We start from the raw sequence: 14,500 nt of genomic DNA, 5'->3' as shown, positions 1-14,500 counted from the left end.
AATAACTAAATCAAAGTAATACTTCAGAGTCACATAACGTTTTTGAGTTACGATGGTTTTAGGTTAGATTTCAGTTCACACTGATTAAAAAAATCAAAACCATTGACGGTATTGTAAATACCTTGAAAAAGATGAAAGCTTGATAATTTAGGAAAATTATTTCTATAATGCCTCATGGGCCACTTGTCAGAGTTTTATATTTACACGCTAATATACAAATTAATGTGAAAAAAATGTATATATAAGCCTCTTCATCCCCAACTTATGGATTCATCAATCACTAATAGCATACATTTCGATCATGGTCATCATCTATCTTTTTCTCTTTGTCTCATCTGCCATTATAGGTAATTAATAAGATCTCTCTGTCTTCTTCTATCCATCCGTACGTATGAATGTTACACTAGAACATTAATGTTTTTTAGGTGAAAAAAGATCAGCCTATAAAGCTCCAAATAAATTTCTGTGATCGACTTGAATTTTTTTTTTCTTTTCTCTTTTTTTTGGCAACCTCAAATTTGTGTTTGATTTCCAAAGAACTTTAAACGAGACCGCGACAAGTGCTTCCTTCCTTTCTGAACACAGTTGATGATTTGATTCTAAAAAACTACGTACTTTAATTTCAGTTATTCATATATAGTCGTCCCAGCATATATAAAATAATAATGACTAGGAGATGATAAAACATAATAGATAGACTAATTCAATTATGTGTTAAAGGTTCAAATGGGTTCGCAATGGCCCAAAAGGTAGAAGCAATAGGTGGGAAGGGAGGGAAGTTGTGGGATGATGGAGCCAACCATGATAATGTTGCAAAAGTCTATATACGAGGTGATCATGAAGGAATTCAGTACATCAAAGTCGACTATGTCAAGGATGGACAATCTATTAATGGATCAGTCCATGGTGGTTCAGCCGATGGTTTCACACAGACGGTATGTTTCAATTCATATTTTCATGTCGGTATATTAAAGCTACGGAAGGAAAAAATTATTGCAACTACACTTTCAAAAACCAACTATAATATCCAGCATAAAATTATATTTATTTTACGACCAAAACTGCATCGTTATTAAAGGTTATTCTAGAAACCCTAATAATTATGTCATATGCGTAACTTTTGTCAAGTTTTGCATTTTTTCTTTTGTTTCCAGTTGGAGATTGAGCATCTCAAGTATGAGCAAATTGTATCTGTTGAGGGTTACTACAATGAAAAGACCGGTGTGATGCAAGCACTACAATTCAAAACAAACCTCAAGACTTCAGAATTTATTGGATATCAAAAGGGTACTAAGTTTTCACTAGGAGTCGAAGGAAAAGTCATCATTGGCTTCCATGGATCTGCGTGGCACAACCTACGCTCTATTGGAGCATATTTAAAGACTCCTCCTACCAAATCGGAACTCCAAGGTGGCATAACAGGAGGCGAATCTTGGGATGATGGTCCTAATTACGACGGCGTAAGGAAGGTGTATGTTACTTTTACTGAAACTCATATAAGGAGTATGGACATCGAATATGACCAAGATGGCCAAGTAGTAACACGTTATCACGGGATGAAGAATGGAGAGACACAAGAGGTAAATATCTCTATATCCCTAGACATTATTCGTCTATATACAATAACATGTATAATGTTTATCTGTTTTAAAATCAATAAATCATGAGTACTGTTTTTTGTGAAATGGTATATGGATTGAATTATAAGAAGCTATGTCATTTTTTTTTAAATGATTCCTAACAGTTTGTATATTTATTGTAGTTTGCTGTGGACTTTCCGAATGAGTATATGACATCTGTGGAGGGTACATACGACCACATCCACGAGGGTAACTACTTAGTACTTACGTCATTGACTTTCAAAACATCAAAAGGGAGAGTCTCTCAGACATTTGGATTGGTCATTGGTACCAAATTTGTGTTGGAGAGTAAAGATAATGTTATCATCGGGTTCCATGGAAGGGATGGTGGTTCTTTTGATGCTATTGGAGTTTATTTTTCTCCAATGATATCTTCGTAGAGTTCCAGGAACAAAAAAGAGAGATAAACTACATAGTAGCTCAAGCTAATCGCAGGGATGAATAAACGAACTTGTTGGCAACGAGAAGTAATGACAGCTCATTTTGCATTTTACTTTTCTTATCAATAATTTAAAAGGATGATCATATATGTTATTATGTTTCACACAAAATATGCATCACGAATAATCATAAATTTAATAAAATATGTTAATAATTATTCTTCACGTATTTATAAATATAAGATGTATTATTTTGATGATTTTGTTTTTAATTATACTTTTTGTAAATAGGATTTCCGTAAAAAAAATCGATGTTCATAACAAAAATCTTAAATAATTAGAATACCAAAAAAAAAAAAAAATCTTAATTTATTAGATTTAAGTAACAAAAAAAATCATACAAGCTATGCCTCTTTTTTTTTCGTTCTTAGGGCGATCAGAATGATAATTCTCTATTTTCCTTCAATGGTATATAGTTTGAAACAAGAGTGGGATAGGCGTCTCATCACGAAAGCAGTCGTCGTCAACAGCTTTCTCTTAGCGACATTTGTTTCTGGAATATCAATTGTTATTCTTCTGGTCTTCCAACCAATGGTGAATCATAAAACCCATTGTGAAAAAGCAATTTGTGATCGGTTCAGTTCATATTGCTTCCGACAACGAATTGGGATAGCTACAAGAATAGTGAAAGTGGAAGTTGCATCGATTATATACACTACATTATTAGTTATCTCGGTCATTATTTATTTCGGATTTTCATATTTCTTCTACTAATGGAAGACAACCCTTCCGAGAAATTACATGAGGAGATGACGAAGACTTTTCTGTTCTGGCTACATGATATTTCTTCTACTAATAGAGCAATCATGGGTGTTAACTACAACCACGAAAGATTTTTTTTTTTTTGTGCGGTAGATGGAGATTTTTTGTATTGTTTGCGATTGACAGATGAATCGTAGCTATATATTATTTCCAAATAAATTATTGAAGTGTCCTCAAGAAAATAATAGCCAAACATGAAAAATTAAGTAATACGGAAGACGGACGATGTAAAACTTATAATAAGTTTTACCATTAAAAAAAAGACATAACCTCTAATTTTTACATTTTTGTTTTTGGTTATTTCATTTTACTCAAATATTCATTGTAAATATTGTTCATGTACTAAAACAAGCTTCAACTAATAATAATCTAGGAAAAAGGAAACTTAAAAAAACAAATACAAATTATTTCAATAAGGTCAGCATAAGAAAGTAAACATATAGGGTATATATGGTCGATAGCGTGTGAACGTGTCAAGATGAATGGTTAAATTTGAAATGGTACATAGGTCACTGTCCCAATATCATTAGCTTTTCTCAAACATAAAGATTCTTTTTTATCAAAATACTAAATTAAACCGAGTTACAAAAGAGGCGTAGAACCTTTTTTGCCAAACCATCAACTTGAGAGTTCTATGGATGGGGGATGAAACTAAAGTTACAGAAGGTGAAATTCGAAGCTAAGAAGAGGACATTGAGAGCTTGGACTAGCTGTTGCGAGTCGGAAGCGAAAGATATGTTTGAGATGTTTGATTCGATTGCAACTCTTACCGCGGCAAGAGTTGCCAACGCTTCGGCCATCAAGGGTGAATTGACATGGATGTTGGAGGCTGTACCTCGGATCTTAACTTGTGCGTGTGAGTCTTTGATAATCCAGCCAAATCCTGTCGATCCAATATCTGACCACGAAGCGTCAGTGAAGCATCGAAAAGTCTCAGAGGGTTCCTAGGATCGAGAGGTAGATCTGGAGATTTGGGCCGGTGTCGATCGGAGGGGTTGGGAACTTTGCCATTCTTTGGCTATTGTCATTTCTAGGAGCAGGGTATCCTCTGCTGTGTGGCGTTTCTTGTTGAAGAGGAGGAGTTTGTTTCGGGTGGTCCAGATCGACCAGGAAATCCAGGGAGTCAGTGGACCTGCCCCTATACCTGTTGGGGGTAAGTATACCAATTAATTTGTTTGTTCAATACCCATTTGGATATTACTGATGCTTTCCGGTTGGAGTGCTCCAACTACAGGTATTAGGGACCATAGACGTTAAGACTCTTTGTTTAATGCGGGAAAACAGGAAGCGGGAAAACCAACTAAGGGCTCTTTGTTTGATGTGATCTACAATAGAGGAAATCAAATCCTTATTTTTCCTGCCAAAATGTTCTGGTAGGCCGAGATACTTTCCCTGTCCTCCTTCCCTCTGTATTTTGAGAACATTTTTGCGTTTAGCTTGGTTTCATGAGGAGTTTTAGTAGAGAAAGTGATAGAGGACTTCACCTGGTTTATCTTTTGGCCCGAAGCTGACTCATATTTGTGCAGGATTCATTGGAGTGTCAGACAGCTGTGCTGTTCAGATCGGATGAAGAACATAGTGTCGTCAGTAAAGAGTAGATGGTATACTTTGGGGCTCCCTTTCGCCACACGTAATCCTATCAGGTTTCCATTCTACTGAGCCTTTAAACACAGACCCGAGAGGACTTCACTACAGATAATGAAGAGATATAGCGAGAGTGGATCTCCTTGTCAGATTCCTCTCTGAGGATGGACTATCCCTTTGGCTTGACCGTTTAGTAAGGAGTAGGAAACAGTAGTTACGCATTGCATGATCCAACCGATCCAGGTGCTGTGAAAACCCATTCTCTCTAGTGTTGCTCTGATAAAATCCCATTCTAGCCTGTCATATCTGTTTTAACTGCCATAAAACATCTCTTCTTTGCCCTTGATGTTTTCAGGTAATGCAGGGCCTCATGTGTGATCAATACATTATCAGAGATGGCTCTTTGGGGGACAAAGGCAGATTGATTTTCATAGATACACGCATGTAGAACAGGTTGGAGTCTCTTTGCTAAGAGTTTTGAGATTATCTTGTAGTATACCGAACAGAGGGCGAACAGAGGGCAATAGGTCTATAGTCGGCTGTTTTTTTTAGTTGTAGTAACCTTTGGTATGAGTCTGACATGAGTATGATTGATCTTGGCAGGCAGGATGCCCGAGATGAAGAATGCTTGAACCTCCGCAATGATAGCATCTCCCACTGAGGGCCAATTAGACTGGAAGAAGCTAGCGGAAAAGCCATCCGGGCATGGGACTTTGTTGGGATGAATAGCAAAGCAAGCCTGTTGAATCTCCAGAGGTGTTGGCATGGAGATTAAGGTATCATTCATAGCAGAGGTGACACACGGAGTTAGTGCCTCCTGTACCACTGATAGCCTTTCACCCTCCTACTATGTAAACAGATCCTGGTAGTAGACTGTAATCCTTGTACTATTTCTTTTTCCTCATAGACTTTCTCTCCCCTGTTAGTCTCCAATACAGAAATATTGTTGATTGCTCTCCTGTTCTTTGTAGCTACATGGAAGTAGCCTGAGTTTTTATCACCTAGAGCCAGCCTAAGCTGTCTGCTACGCTGTTTCCAAAACTCTTCCTCTTGTTTGTACACTATGATGAGTTTCTGGTTTATGGAGTCAATGGTGGTTTGACAAGAGTTGTTATCGCACATGGCTTCTTCCAGCTGATCTTGAAGTGAGGATATTTCTTTTTGACTATTGAGGTATTGTTCTGTACTCCATTTTATGATAGCTAATCTACAAAGATGCATGCGACTGTCTATTGGGGCAGTTGGTTCTAGGTTCCACGCCTCTTGCACAATGTTTCTTATTTTCGGGTTGTCCTTGAATCGTCTATCATACCTGAATAGGCTTTTATCTTGACGCTTGACAGGGTCGAAAGAGGAGACTAGGGGTCGATGGTCTGAACTTTTGAATCAGAGATATTCACTCCTACCAGACGGGTAGGCCAGGATCCAGTCGCTCTTTGTTATTGCTCTATGTAATCGGCATCTGACAAGATGTGAGTATCGCTTTCCACGCCATGACAGAAAGTTTCCAGAATGTTTCAGGTCATATAGGTCGCATGAAGACATGAAGGTTCGAAGATCAGTGAAGGAGCTTTCAGATCTCACCGGGCCTCCTGCTTTTTCATCGTTACATATGATGTCATTGAAGTCACCAATTAGGAACCAAGGACAAGTTCTTGACGATACATAACTTTAGAGATCATTCCATGCCTGATATCTTTTAGACCTCTCCGATTCACCATACATGAAGGTAGCAAAGAATTCTCGCCCTATTGCTTTTATTTTTGTATCTATAAAATGATGGCTTGAAGTGATTATTTCTAGCTCAATATTTGATTTCCAGAATAAAGCAAGTCCACCTGCAGCTAGGGAGGCTGGGGGAATCAGGTGTTGGTGAGGGTAATCTAGCCATTGCAGCGTTTTTTGAACAGCGTCAGGTGAGTTTTTTGTTTCCATAAGAGACAGGATATCCGGGAAAATCTTTTTCCTAATTTTCCGGAGTCTTTGGACTGTTATGGAGTTCTCCAACCCACAACAGTTCCAGCTCACAACTCTTAAGGAAGAGGAGTTGGCAGATTCTGAAAATCCGCCTTTTTCTTTTTACTCGCAGGTATTAGGGCGACTCTGGGAGGATTTGAAGAGTTAGCTGATTGTCTACTTATGTTGCCTGGTCGGTGGTCTCTACTCTGACTTGTAATTGTGGTCGCCTTGGAGCTCTTCTTTTGGTTTGTCTTTGCTGGACCCGAATTGGAGGTATTAGTGGGAGTGGGGGGGGGGGGGGGGGGGGCTTACGAGGTGAGCCTTGTGTGATGTTTCTTTTTTGTGTTTTTACTCCTCGTAGTGGGTTACTGACTTTTCCTCCCTGTTTTTTTGAGGGAGGACGACCTCTGCCACGTTTACTAGTTTCTCTCGTAGGACGGTGATGCTTAGCTAGATATGTTGACAGGGGGGAGGCTTGTGTGATTGTCACTTGGCTTTCAGAGAGAGGTACCTCCGGGAAGGCAGAAGCTATTCGGTTTGACGCTAATATAGAGTTAGCGGATTCCACCATGATATTTTCAGAATCACTTTGAATGACTCTCACTCTCCTAGCAGCTCTTTCAACTGGATCTGGACAGGAAATGTATTGTATTTTGACTTCTTGGAGATCGCTCATGATTTGCTCTCTGTACTGTTGTTCATCTAGCCGTTGTGAGGTTCCTATCTGCTGGTTACATACTACCATATGCTAATCCCCTTGAGGAGGGGGAGTGACAGGATCACGATTTTTGAGATTTCTTTCTAGTGGAGGTCTTCTTGCTCTGGAAGAGACTGACGGTTCTCCGTTTAGGTCAGGAGATGATCTTTTTTTCCCTCGCCATTAAAGACTACGCCTTGGTGGGTTTGAGGCTCTTGGGAGGTAAGAATCTCTTGGTCTGTAAATTCGGGTATTGTGGTCTCTCTGGCTATAGGATAATGGTATTTGTCCTAACACTGTTCTGTCTTTATGATTCAAACCTTCAATGGATCTCTTCTTTGGGTAGGAACTGGATCGATGGGGATTAGGTCTTTCAGAGAACCTGAGGCTTTGACTTGGCGGTAGAAATTTGTCTTGGGGAGTGTAGTAGTTCCTAGAAACAGAGTGATGTTTTGTTGTGTCTGTATCATGTTTGTCCAGGAGATGATTGACCTGTCTGGATTTTTCCAGTGGTGGGCAGAGATTTTTATCATGTGTAAGGCGTAAGCAATGAGAGCAGTGGTTTTTGAGGTTTTTGTATTCTAGAAAGATTAGAGCTTCGCTACCATCTGCAAACTCAATAATTGTTTCTTTCGTGATAGGTTCTAGGCCATTCAAGAGAAGTTTAAGGAGGACAGAGGAGGGTGTGATATCCCAATCAAGAATCTCGCCTAGAGCTTCACCTATGGAGTGAACCATCTCTTTTTCCAGTAGTCCTTGGATCTCTAGCCAGAATGGGATTTGAGAAGGGAAGGAAGGTGAAATGACCGGCTCCCATCGTTGGATAATGACCATCCAGTGATCAAAGTGGTAAGGTCTATTAGCTAGGACTTGGTTGATATCTTCCTCCTACACAAAGGTAAACTGAAAAATACCGTGACCTAGATCTAATCCGTTTGCTTTTCCTTGTAGATTCCAGCGGTTAAGGAGGAAGGGGAAGATAGCCCACATTCTTTGGATCTTGGGGTTAGTAAGTCGTCCGATGAGGGTTAAGGAGTTTTCTTTTATTAGATCTGAAGTATCCAGTTCAGGAGCTCTGATTCTCTTCCGTGGTGGAGGAGAGTAATCTCGACGAACTTCCTTACCTTTTAGGTGTTGCGGAATGTGATTTGCCATGGTGGGGGTTCGATGAATGTGATGTTTGAGAGGATGTGTAGTCGTGGTGAAATAGAAGGCGGGAAGTAACGGGGTTGAAACTTTAGGTTGTGGACTGGTTTAAAAAGGTTTCGGTTTCTTGCTGCAACTGAGTTAATGCGATGGAGTAGAAGCAGTAAATGCAGCTTAGATGATCAAAACAAGGGTTAGAAGTCGATTGAGAAGGCAATCAGATCTCCAAATCTCGTTTGAAATTTGAAAACTTCTGTTATGGACCATCGGTTACAAGCGGGGGTCAAGTTTCATTGGTGGAGACACTACAAGAATATTGACTTTTGATAACATCGGAATAACGCTATCTAACGATACCATAGCGTTTTCACAAATATTGTATATGCGCCCATCATCGTAGATCAGATACTTAAAATAACGGTTTTCTATTATGCTATCATATCGTTGTCTATAATAACGTTTATTTGTCTGTAATTAAACACTATATAATAGCAATTTTGATCTGCTATTGTATATTTAATTATTCATAGATATAGACATCTGAATTTAAAATTTAAATTTTAGATTATAAAATTTAAATTTTAGATTATAAAATTTGTAATTTAATTTATAAAGCTAAAAATAATCAATAATATTGATTATAGTAATTTACAAAGACAACCATTTTTATCTAAATATTATTTACTCAATGTCGAACAAAAAAAAATAAAACTTAAAATTGAAATAGAAAACCACTAAGTCGTCATCGCCTTCAATTTTCTTCTCCATCTTTATTTTTTTTCTTTGCATCCAACTATCTCACCCAGTCTTGTTGTTGGCATCTTCAACCCCACAACCCATCTCATACCTTGATTTTCATATCTGAAACAGTCCAGATCTCCAAGAAAAAAAAACAGAGGACAAAATGAGAATAAAGAAGAAGATCTAATAGATTAAAGCTTGAATTGAGATAAATTGGAATAAACTTTAAGATCTGAATCAATTTTAAATCAAAGATGTACTACTAAACTATAGCAAAAGTTCAAAGAATAGTTCCATTTAAGCTAAACAGAAATTTGAAGCTAAAACCTGAACAAACGGAAAAACATCAATGAAAAAAACAACTTAATTTCGTAGAGAATCCAAGGCCAAGCTAGTATAAAGAATTAAACCCTAAGCTCTTATATGAGCTCACCTCAACTAGATTTGTCACTTTCTTCCCGATACGTTGTCTCAATCCTCACCATATCGTTTCTTCCTTCATCAGTCGTTGTCAAAGATTCCTCCCTTTCCACCGTCGAGAAGTCTCAGATCCAATGCTCCAGCAAAAAAGCTCTTATTCTTCTTTCCCAATTATCAATCTATGAGAACATCAATTCCTTCAAAGATCAAACCACAAAGACATCTTTAGACATCGTGGCTCAATTAAATCAAACTACAAAAAAAACCCAACACTAAAAATTCTCAAAATCATAAGATTTTTGAATGAAAAGAATAAATTGATGAACCCTAAAACTTCATAGAATCAACGAAACATCTCGGAGACGGGATGGTGGCGACGCCGACGAGGACGAAGGAGATCCCTTGAAAACTTCATAGAATCAACGAAACATCTCTGGTCACATCTTATTTGAATACTCCAACGGTAGAGATTGAGCGGCGACGAGATCTAGAACAGATCTAGGGGTTCATAATTTTTGGTGGAGAAGAGGAAGATGACTCAGTTAGGTTCGATGGAGTAGAGAGGAAGATTATTCATCTAGTTATGAATCTGGGTTAAGGGTTTTGATGAGTATCCATAGATGGACAGAAGTAGTAGAAATTAAAAAAGCTTGATAAGTGAAACAACGGAGAGAGAGTAAACGAAAGTGAGAGGGAGAATGAAATTTGGGTTTTTCGCATCGATCAAAGATAGCGTCTCACTTTTGACAAACGCTATAAAAAACTGAGGAGTATGTCAACCATAGCAAAACACCATCAAACACTATATTATAGTGCTATCAATACCTCAATTTCTTGTAGTGAGACTTAGTGGTTTGAGATCTGGTAAAAGACTTCCTCAAGCTCCGGAATGTGCCTGGGGGAGAGAATTTTCTTAGTCTTATCCACACTGACAGGTCCTTCTCAAACATAAGATTCTAACTACACAATTATCACCTTTTCCCCATAGTATATTCACTTTATTTTTTACATTCTTTATTCACAGTATAGTAATTGTTCATGTGTAATTTCAAGTTCTTTACCTAAATATATTTTAAAAAAACTTATTTATCTAATTAGCCCTCACAATATGGTTAACTTCCTAATAATTTTTTTTTTGATACAAAACTTCCTGACAATTGACAGACATATACCGACTAACATAATATCCATATATACAGTTTATTGTCAAACAAGTATATTGTCATAAAGAAAGTTTGATGGGATATTACGGTATGATTGATTCATGTCACATTTTGTTTGTTGGTATAACAAATTCATAGTTGCTTGGCTTTTTATTTCTTTGTTGCACAACGTGGAAAACATTTCTCTTGGGTTTGCCTAGCCCTCCTTCTGTTTTTGGCAAACTCATTCTGTTCTATGCAAATCAATGCATCCCTCTTTTATTTTCAGATGTATCCCACCAAAATCTAGCTATAATCCTGTTTACTTCTTCACAGATTTCTTTTGGTAATCTAAAAAGGTTCATAGAGAAAATTGACATAGCAAGGGCAATTGATTTGAAGAGTACCTCTTTTCCAGCCGGTGATAAAAAACGTTTGTTCCATCTTTGTGTTCGTTCTTTGACCCTCTCCACAATGTATTTAAACATCTCTGATTTCTTCTTGTTGAACTGCTCTGGGAGACCCAAATATTTGCCCCCTCCAGCATTATGAATACCCATATTGTTGCGGATTCTTCTTTTAACATCGGGATGTACTCTGCTCCCGAAAGTGATCGATGACTTGTTCAAATTAATGGCTTGCCCCGAGGTTCGTTCATATTTGGTGAAGATGTTTTTCAGAGTACTACAAGATTTCCCATTTGCCAAAGTAAAGAATAGAGAATCATCGGCAAAAAGCAGGTGCGTTATTGCTGGTCCTCCGTTGCTTATCTTGATTCCTTGAAACTTTCTTGAATTCGCAGCTTGGTTTACCATTTGGGATAGTACCTCTGCACATAAGATAAACAGATAGGATGAAAGAGGGTCACCTTGTCTTATTCCTATACTCGGTTGGATCATTCCATGTGGAGTGCCATTTATCAGAACAGAGTATTTAACAGAGGAGACGCAGGCCATGATCCATCGGATCCATTTCTGATCAAAACCCATGTGTTGCATCGTTTTTTCGAGGAAGAGCCACTCAAGTCTGTCATATGCTTTGGTGATGTATGTTTTAACTGCCATATATGGCTTCGATTGTCGCTTGCGAACTTTTAAGGCATGATGGACTTCATGGGCCAGTATGATGTTGTCTGTAATCATTCTTCCAGGGATGAATGCTGCCTGATTCTCTGAAACCACCTGATCCAAATACGACTTCAGTCTGTTTACTAGGATTTTAGAGATGATCTTGTAGCTGACATTGCAGAGTGCGATAGGACGGAACTCGGCCATAGTACTTGGACACTCTGTCTTTGGTATCAAAAAGATGTTGGTATGGTTGTGTAAACAGTTCAAGTTTTCCCCCTGGAAGAAACTTTTGACTTCGTTGATAATATCCTGTTTAATGTCTTCCCAAAACTGCTGATAAAAAATTCCTGTGAAACCGTCTAGACCTGGGGCACGATGTGGTCTGATACTGAAGATTGCATCTCTGATTTCATGCTCAGTGACTTCTTTTGTTAAATCATTGTTCATAGTTGTGGAGACTGTTTGCTGGAAATTCTGAAAATACATTCATAATCTGCTTCTGTAGTTTCTTGAGAGGTGTATAAGTTGTTGAAATAATGTATCGCAGTTTCACCAATCTGAGTTTCAGTCCGTCTTGTTTCTCCCATATGGTCTTGGATTGCATTAATCATGTTTCATGTTCGTCGGGCCTTTGCTTGATTGTGGAAGTAGGAAGTGTTCCTATCTCCCACTTGCAACCATGTATTACGACTCTTATTTTTCCAGTGGATTTCCTCTTCTGTGTAAGCTTGATTGAGTTCTCTTCGTAGACGCGTTCTCTCTTATAGGGGTAATCCCGTAGCAACTGCTTTATCCAGGGCATGTCGTTGTAAAGCTATTCGTTCCTCTCCATGTTCTCTGTTGAGACGTTTCCATTTAGATATTTCTTGTCTACAGTGGGTGATGCGTTGTTGCAAATTTCCATGGTTTGTTCCTTGCATTCTTCTCCAGCCATTTAAAACTGACTCTCTGAAACCGTGTTTGTGGTAGAGTCGTGAATCATAATAGACATAACCTCTGCATAGTTATGTTGACTCGGCAATAGTTGTTACCAGCGGCCTATGATATGATTCCTCAAACTCCAAGAAAGCCGTTTCTGAAGCTGGAAACTGAGTGTGCCATGAAGAAGTTGCCATACTTCGATCTAAGCAACAGACCACATAGTGATATCCACGTTGACCAGCCCAAGAGAATCTGTCTCCTACGGATTTCAAATCTGAAAGATCACACTGTCTAACCATTCTCCGCATGTCTTGAAAAGAAGCCTCAGGTCGTATACGACCCCCTCTTTTCTCGTCATTACCTAATAGTTCATTAAAATCTCCCATTATTAGCCAAGGTTGGCCTTGTCTAGTAATGGCTAGTCTTTCTAGTCTTTCCCATAGATCATTCCGGTAGACCGGGTTTGGGTGACCATACACAAAGGAAAAAAGAAACTTGTTCCATTACTAGATATTGTACAATCTACAAGATTTGGAGACTTAAAATGAACTACTAGATTAACATAATTTTTCCAACAAATAGCAAGACCCCCACTTAAACCATCTGGAGGAACTGTAATTGTGTGATGGAAACCTAACTCGTTGGCTTTTTCCAGAACCACTTCATCTTGCTGCTTTGTATCTAATAGGCAAATGATGTCCAGGAGATGCTTGCGAGGAATCTCCTTTAGGCGTCGAACTGTAGGGGCATTGCCTAACCCCTGACAGTTCCAGCAGGCTGTCCTCATGGTGGATGTGGTGGATTAGGGGCCACCGCGCCTCTAGTCAAGTCAGTAGTGGCTGAAGAGCCACTTCCCCCACCCTGTTAGGCTTTTGATACTTAGAACATTTTAACACTGCTCTCTTAAGCAAACAGACTTGGAGAATCCTTCATAAGCCTAATAGCCTAGTATCAAGGGTCTTAAAAGCTAGATATTTTGGGGATACAAATATCTTGAATGCAACAGACAAAGCAAAATCGTCCTATATTTGGAAATCCATCTTACATGGCAGAGATCTCCTTAAGAAAGGTCTTCGGTTTGTGATAGGAGATGGCAACTTAATAAATACATGGGTAGATCCTTGGTTACCTTCAAACCCCCCTAGAGCACCACGCCCCAAAACCTTAAATATGGAACCTATGACACTCGATCATCTACTAAATGAAGACAAATCGGGTTGGAACGAGGATCTAGTCAGAGAACTTGTACATGAGGAAGATGCAGATACAGTTTTGAACCTCAAAATCAGCAGATATGCAGAAGGAAACTTATTAGGATGGCACTACACGAAGACTGGCACACATACGGTAAAATCAGCATATTGGCTCTCAACCCATCTAACGGACCAGCTACCTCAGCCCCCACTAGGTGATCCTGAATTGAAAACCGAAGTTTGGAAATGCAACTTATCTCCAAAAATCAAACACTTCCTTTGGAGATTATTATCTGGAGCTTTATCAACGGGTGCAACAATGAGATACAGACATATCTCCCACTACTCCCTCTGTCGCTGCTGCTGTATGGAAGAAGAAACTACAGAACATCTATTCTTTGGTTGTGCTTTTGCTAAATCTGTCTGGAGAGGATCAGGCATACCAAACACCAATATATTTGATCCAATTATTCCAGTAAGCGACAAGATCCAAGAATTGCTCACAATGACGAAGATACATGATATGGAGGAAATCACCAAACAAGTTCCTTTTTGGACTTTATGGAGGATCTGGAAATGCAGAAACATTTTACTTTATCAACAATGACATATACCATGGTATATATGTATGAAACAAGCACAGAGAGATGCGAAGGAATGGCTTGATGCCATGGCTATTGTGAAGGATTTCCACTCGACTTAGACAAATTCCAATCCACAACCACAAACAAGGACGAGATGGTCAAAACCTATTCAAGGCTGGATCAAATGCAACTATGATAGCT

General features: G+C 38.7%; 2 protein-coding genes across 2 annotated transcripts; both read left to right on the top strand.

Annotated features, from left to right (window-relative positions):
- Positions 1-272: 272 nt before the first annotated feature.
- On the top strand, positions 273-2,280 carry LOC104778126 (jacalin-related lectin 8). The gene is made up of 4 exons (XM_010502493.2): positions 273-347; positions 721-935; positions 1,155-1,580; positions 1,763-2,280. Exons 1-4 carry the CDS (start codon positions 302-304, stop codon positions 2,018-2,020), a joined length of 945 nt encoding a protein of 314 aa, XP_010500795.1. The 5' UTR covers positions 273-301; the 3' UTR covers positions 2,021-2,280.
- An 11,412-nt stretch (positions 2,281-13,692) lies between these two features.
- On the top strand, positions 13,693-14,322 carry LOC147947812 (uncharacterized). Its single transcript, XM_087507460.1, has one exon. The coding sequence runs from the start codon at positions 13,693-13,695 to the stop codon at positions 14,320-14,322; it is 630 nt and encodes a 209-aa protein (XP_087363586.1).
- Positions 14,323-14,500: the final 178 nt, after the last annotated feature.

The sequence above is a fragment of the Camelina sativa genome, chromosome 3 (genome assembly GCF_030686135.1).
Source record: "Camelina sativa cultivar CO46 ecotype springtype chromosome 3, ASM3068613v1".
Lineage (NCBI taxonomy): Eukaryota > Viridiplantae > Streptophyta > Magnoliopsida > Brassicales > Brassicaceae > Camelina > Camelina sativa.
The sequence above is the reverse complement of the archived record's forward strand: the minus strand, read 5'-3'. Positions and strand labels throughout refer to the sequence as shown.

What these genes read in the sequence shown, in the direction of transcription:
- LOC147947812 (XM_087507460.1), top strand. Translation starts at nt 13,693, where the DNA reads ATGGAACCTATGACACTCGATCATCTACTAAATGAAGACAAATCGGGT.
- LOC104778126 (XM_010502493.2), top strand. Translation starts at nt 302, where the DNA reads ATGGTCATCATCTATCTTTTTCTCTTTGTCTCATCTGCCATTATAG. An exon ending in TGTCTCATCTGCCATTATAG is followed by an intron (nt 348 to 720) that starts GTAATTAATAAG and finishes TATGTGTTAAAG; the next exon opens with GTTCAAATGGGTTCGCAATG. An exon ending in AGAATGGAGAGACACAAGAG is followed by an intron (nt 1,581 to 1,762) that starts GTAAATATCTCT and finishes TATTTATTGTAG; the next exon opens with TTTGCTGTGGACTTTCCGAA.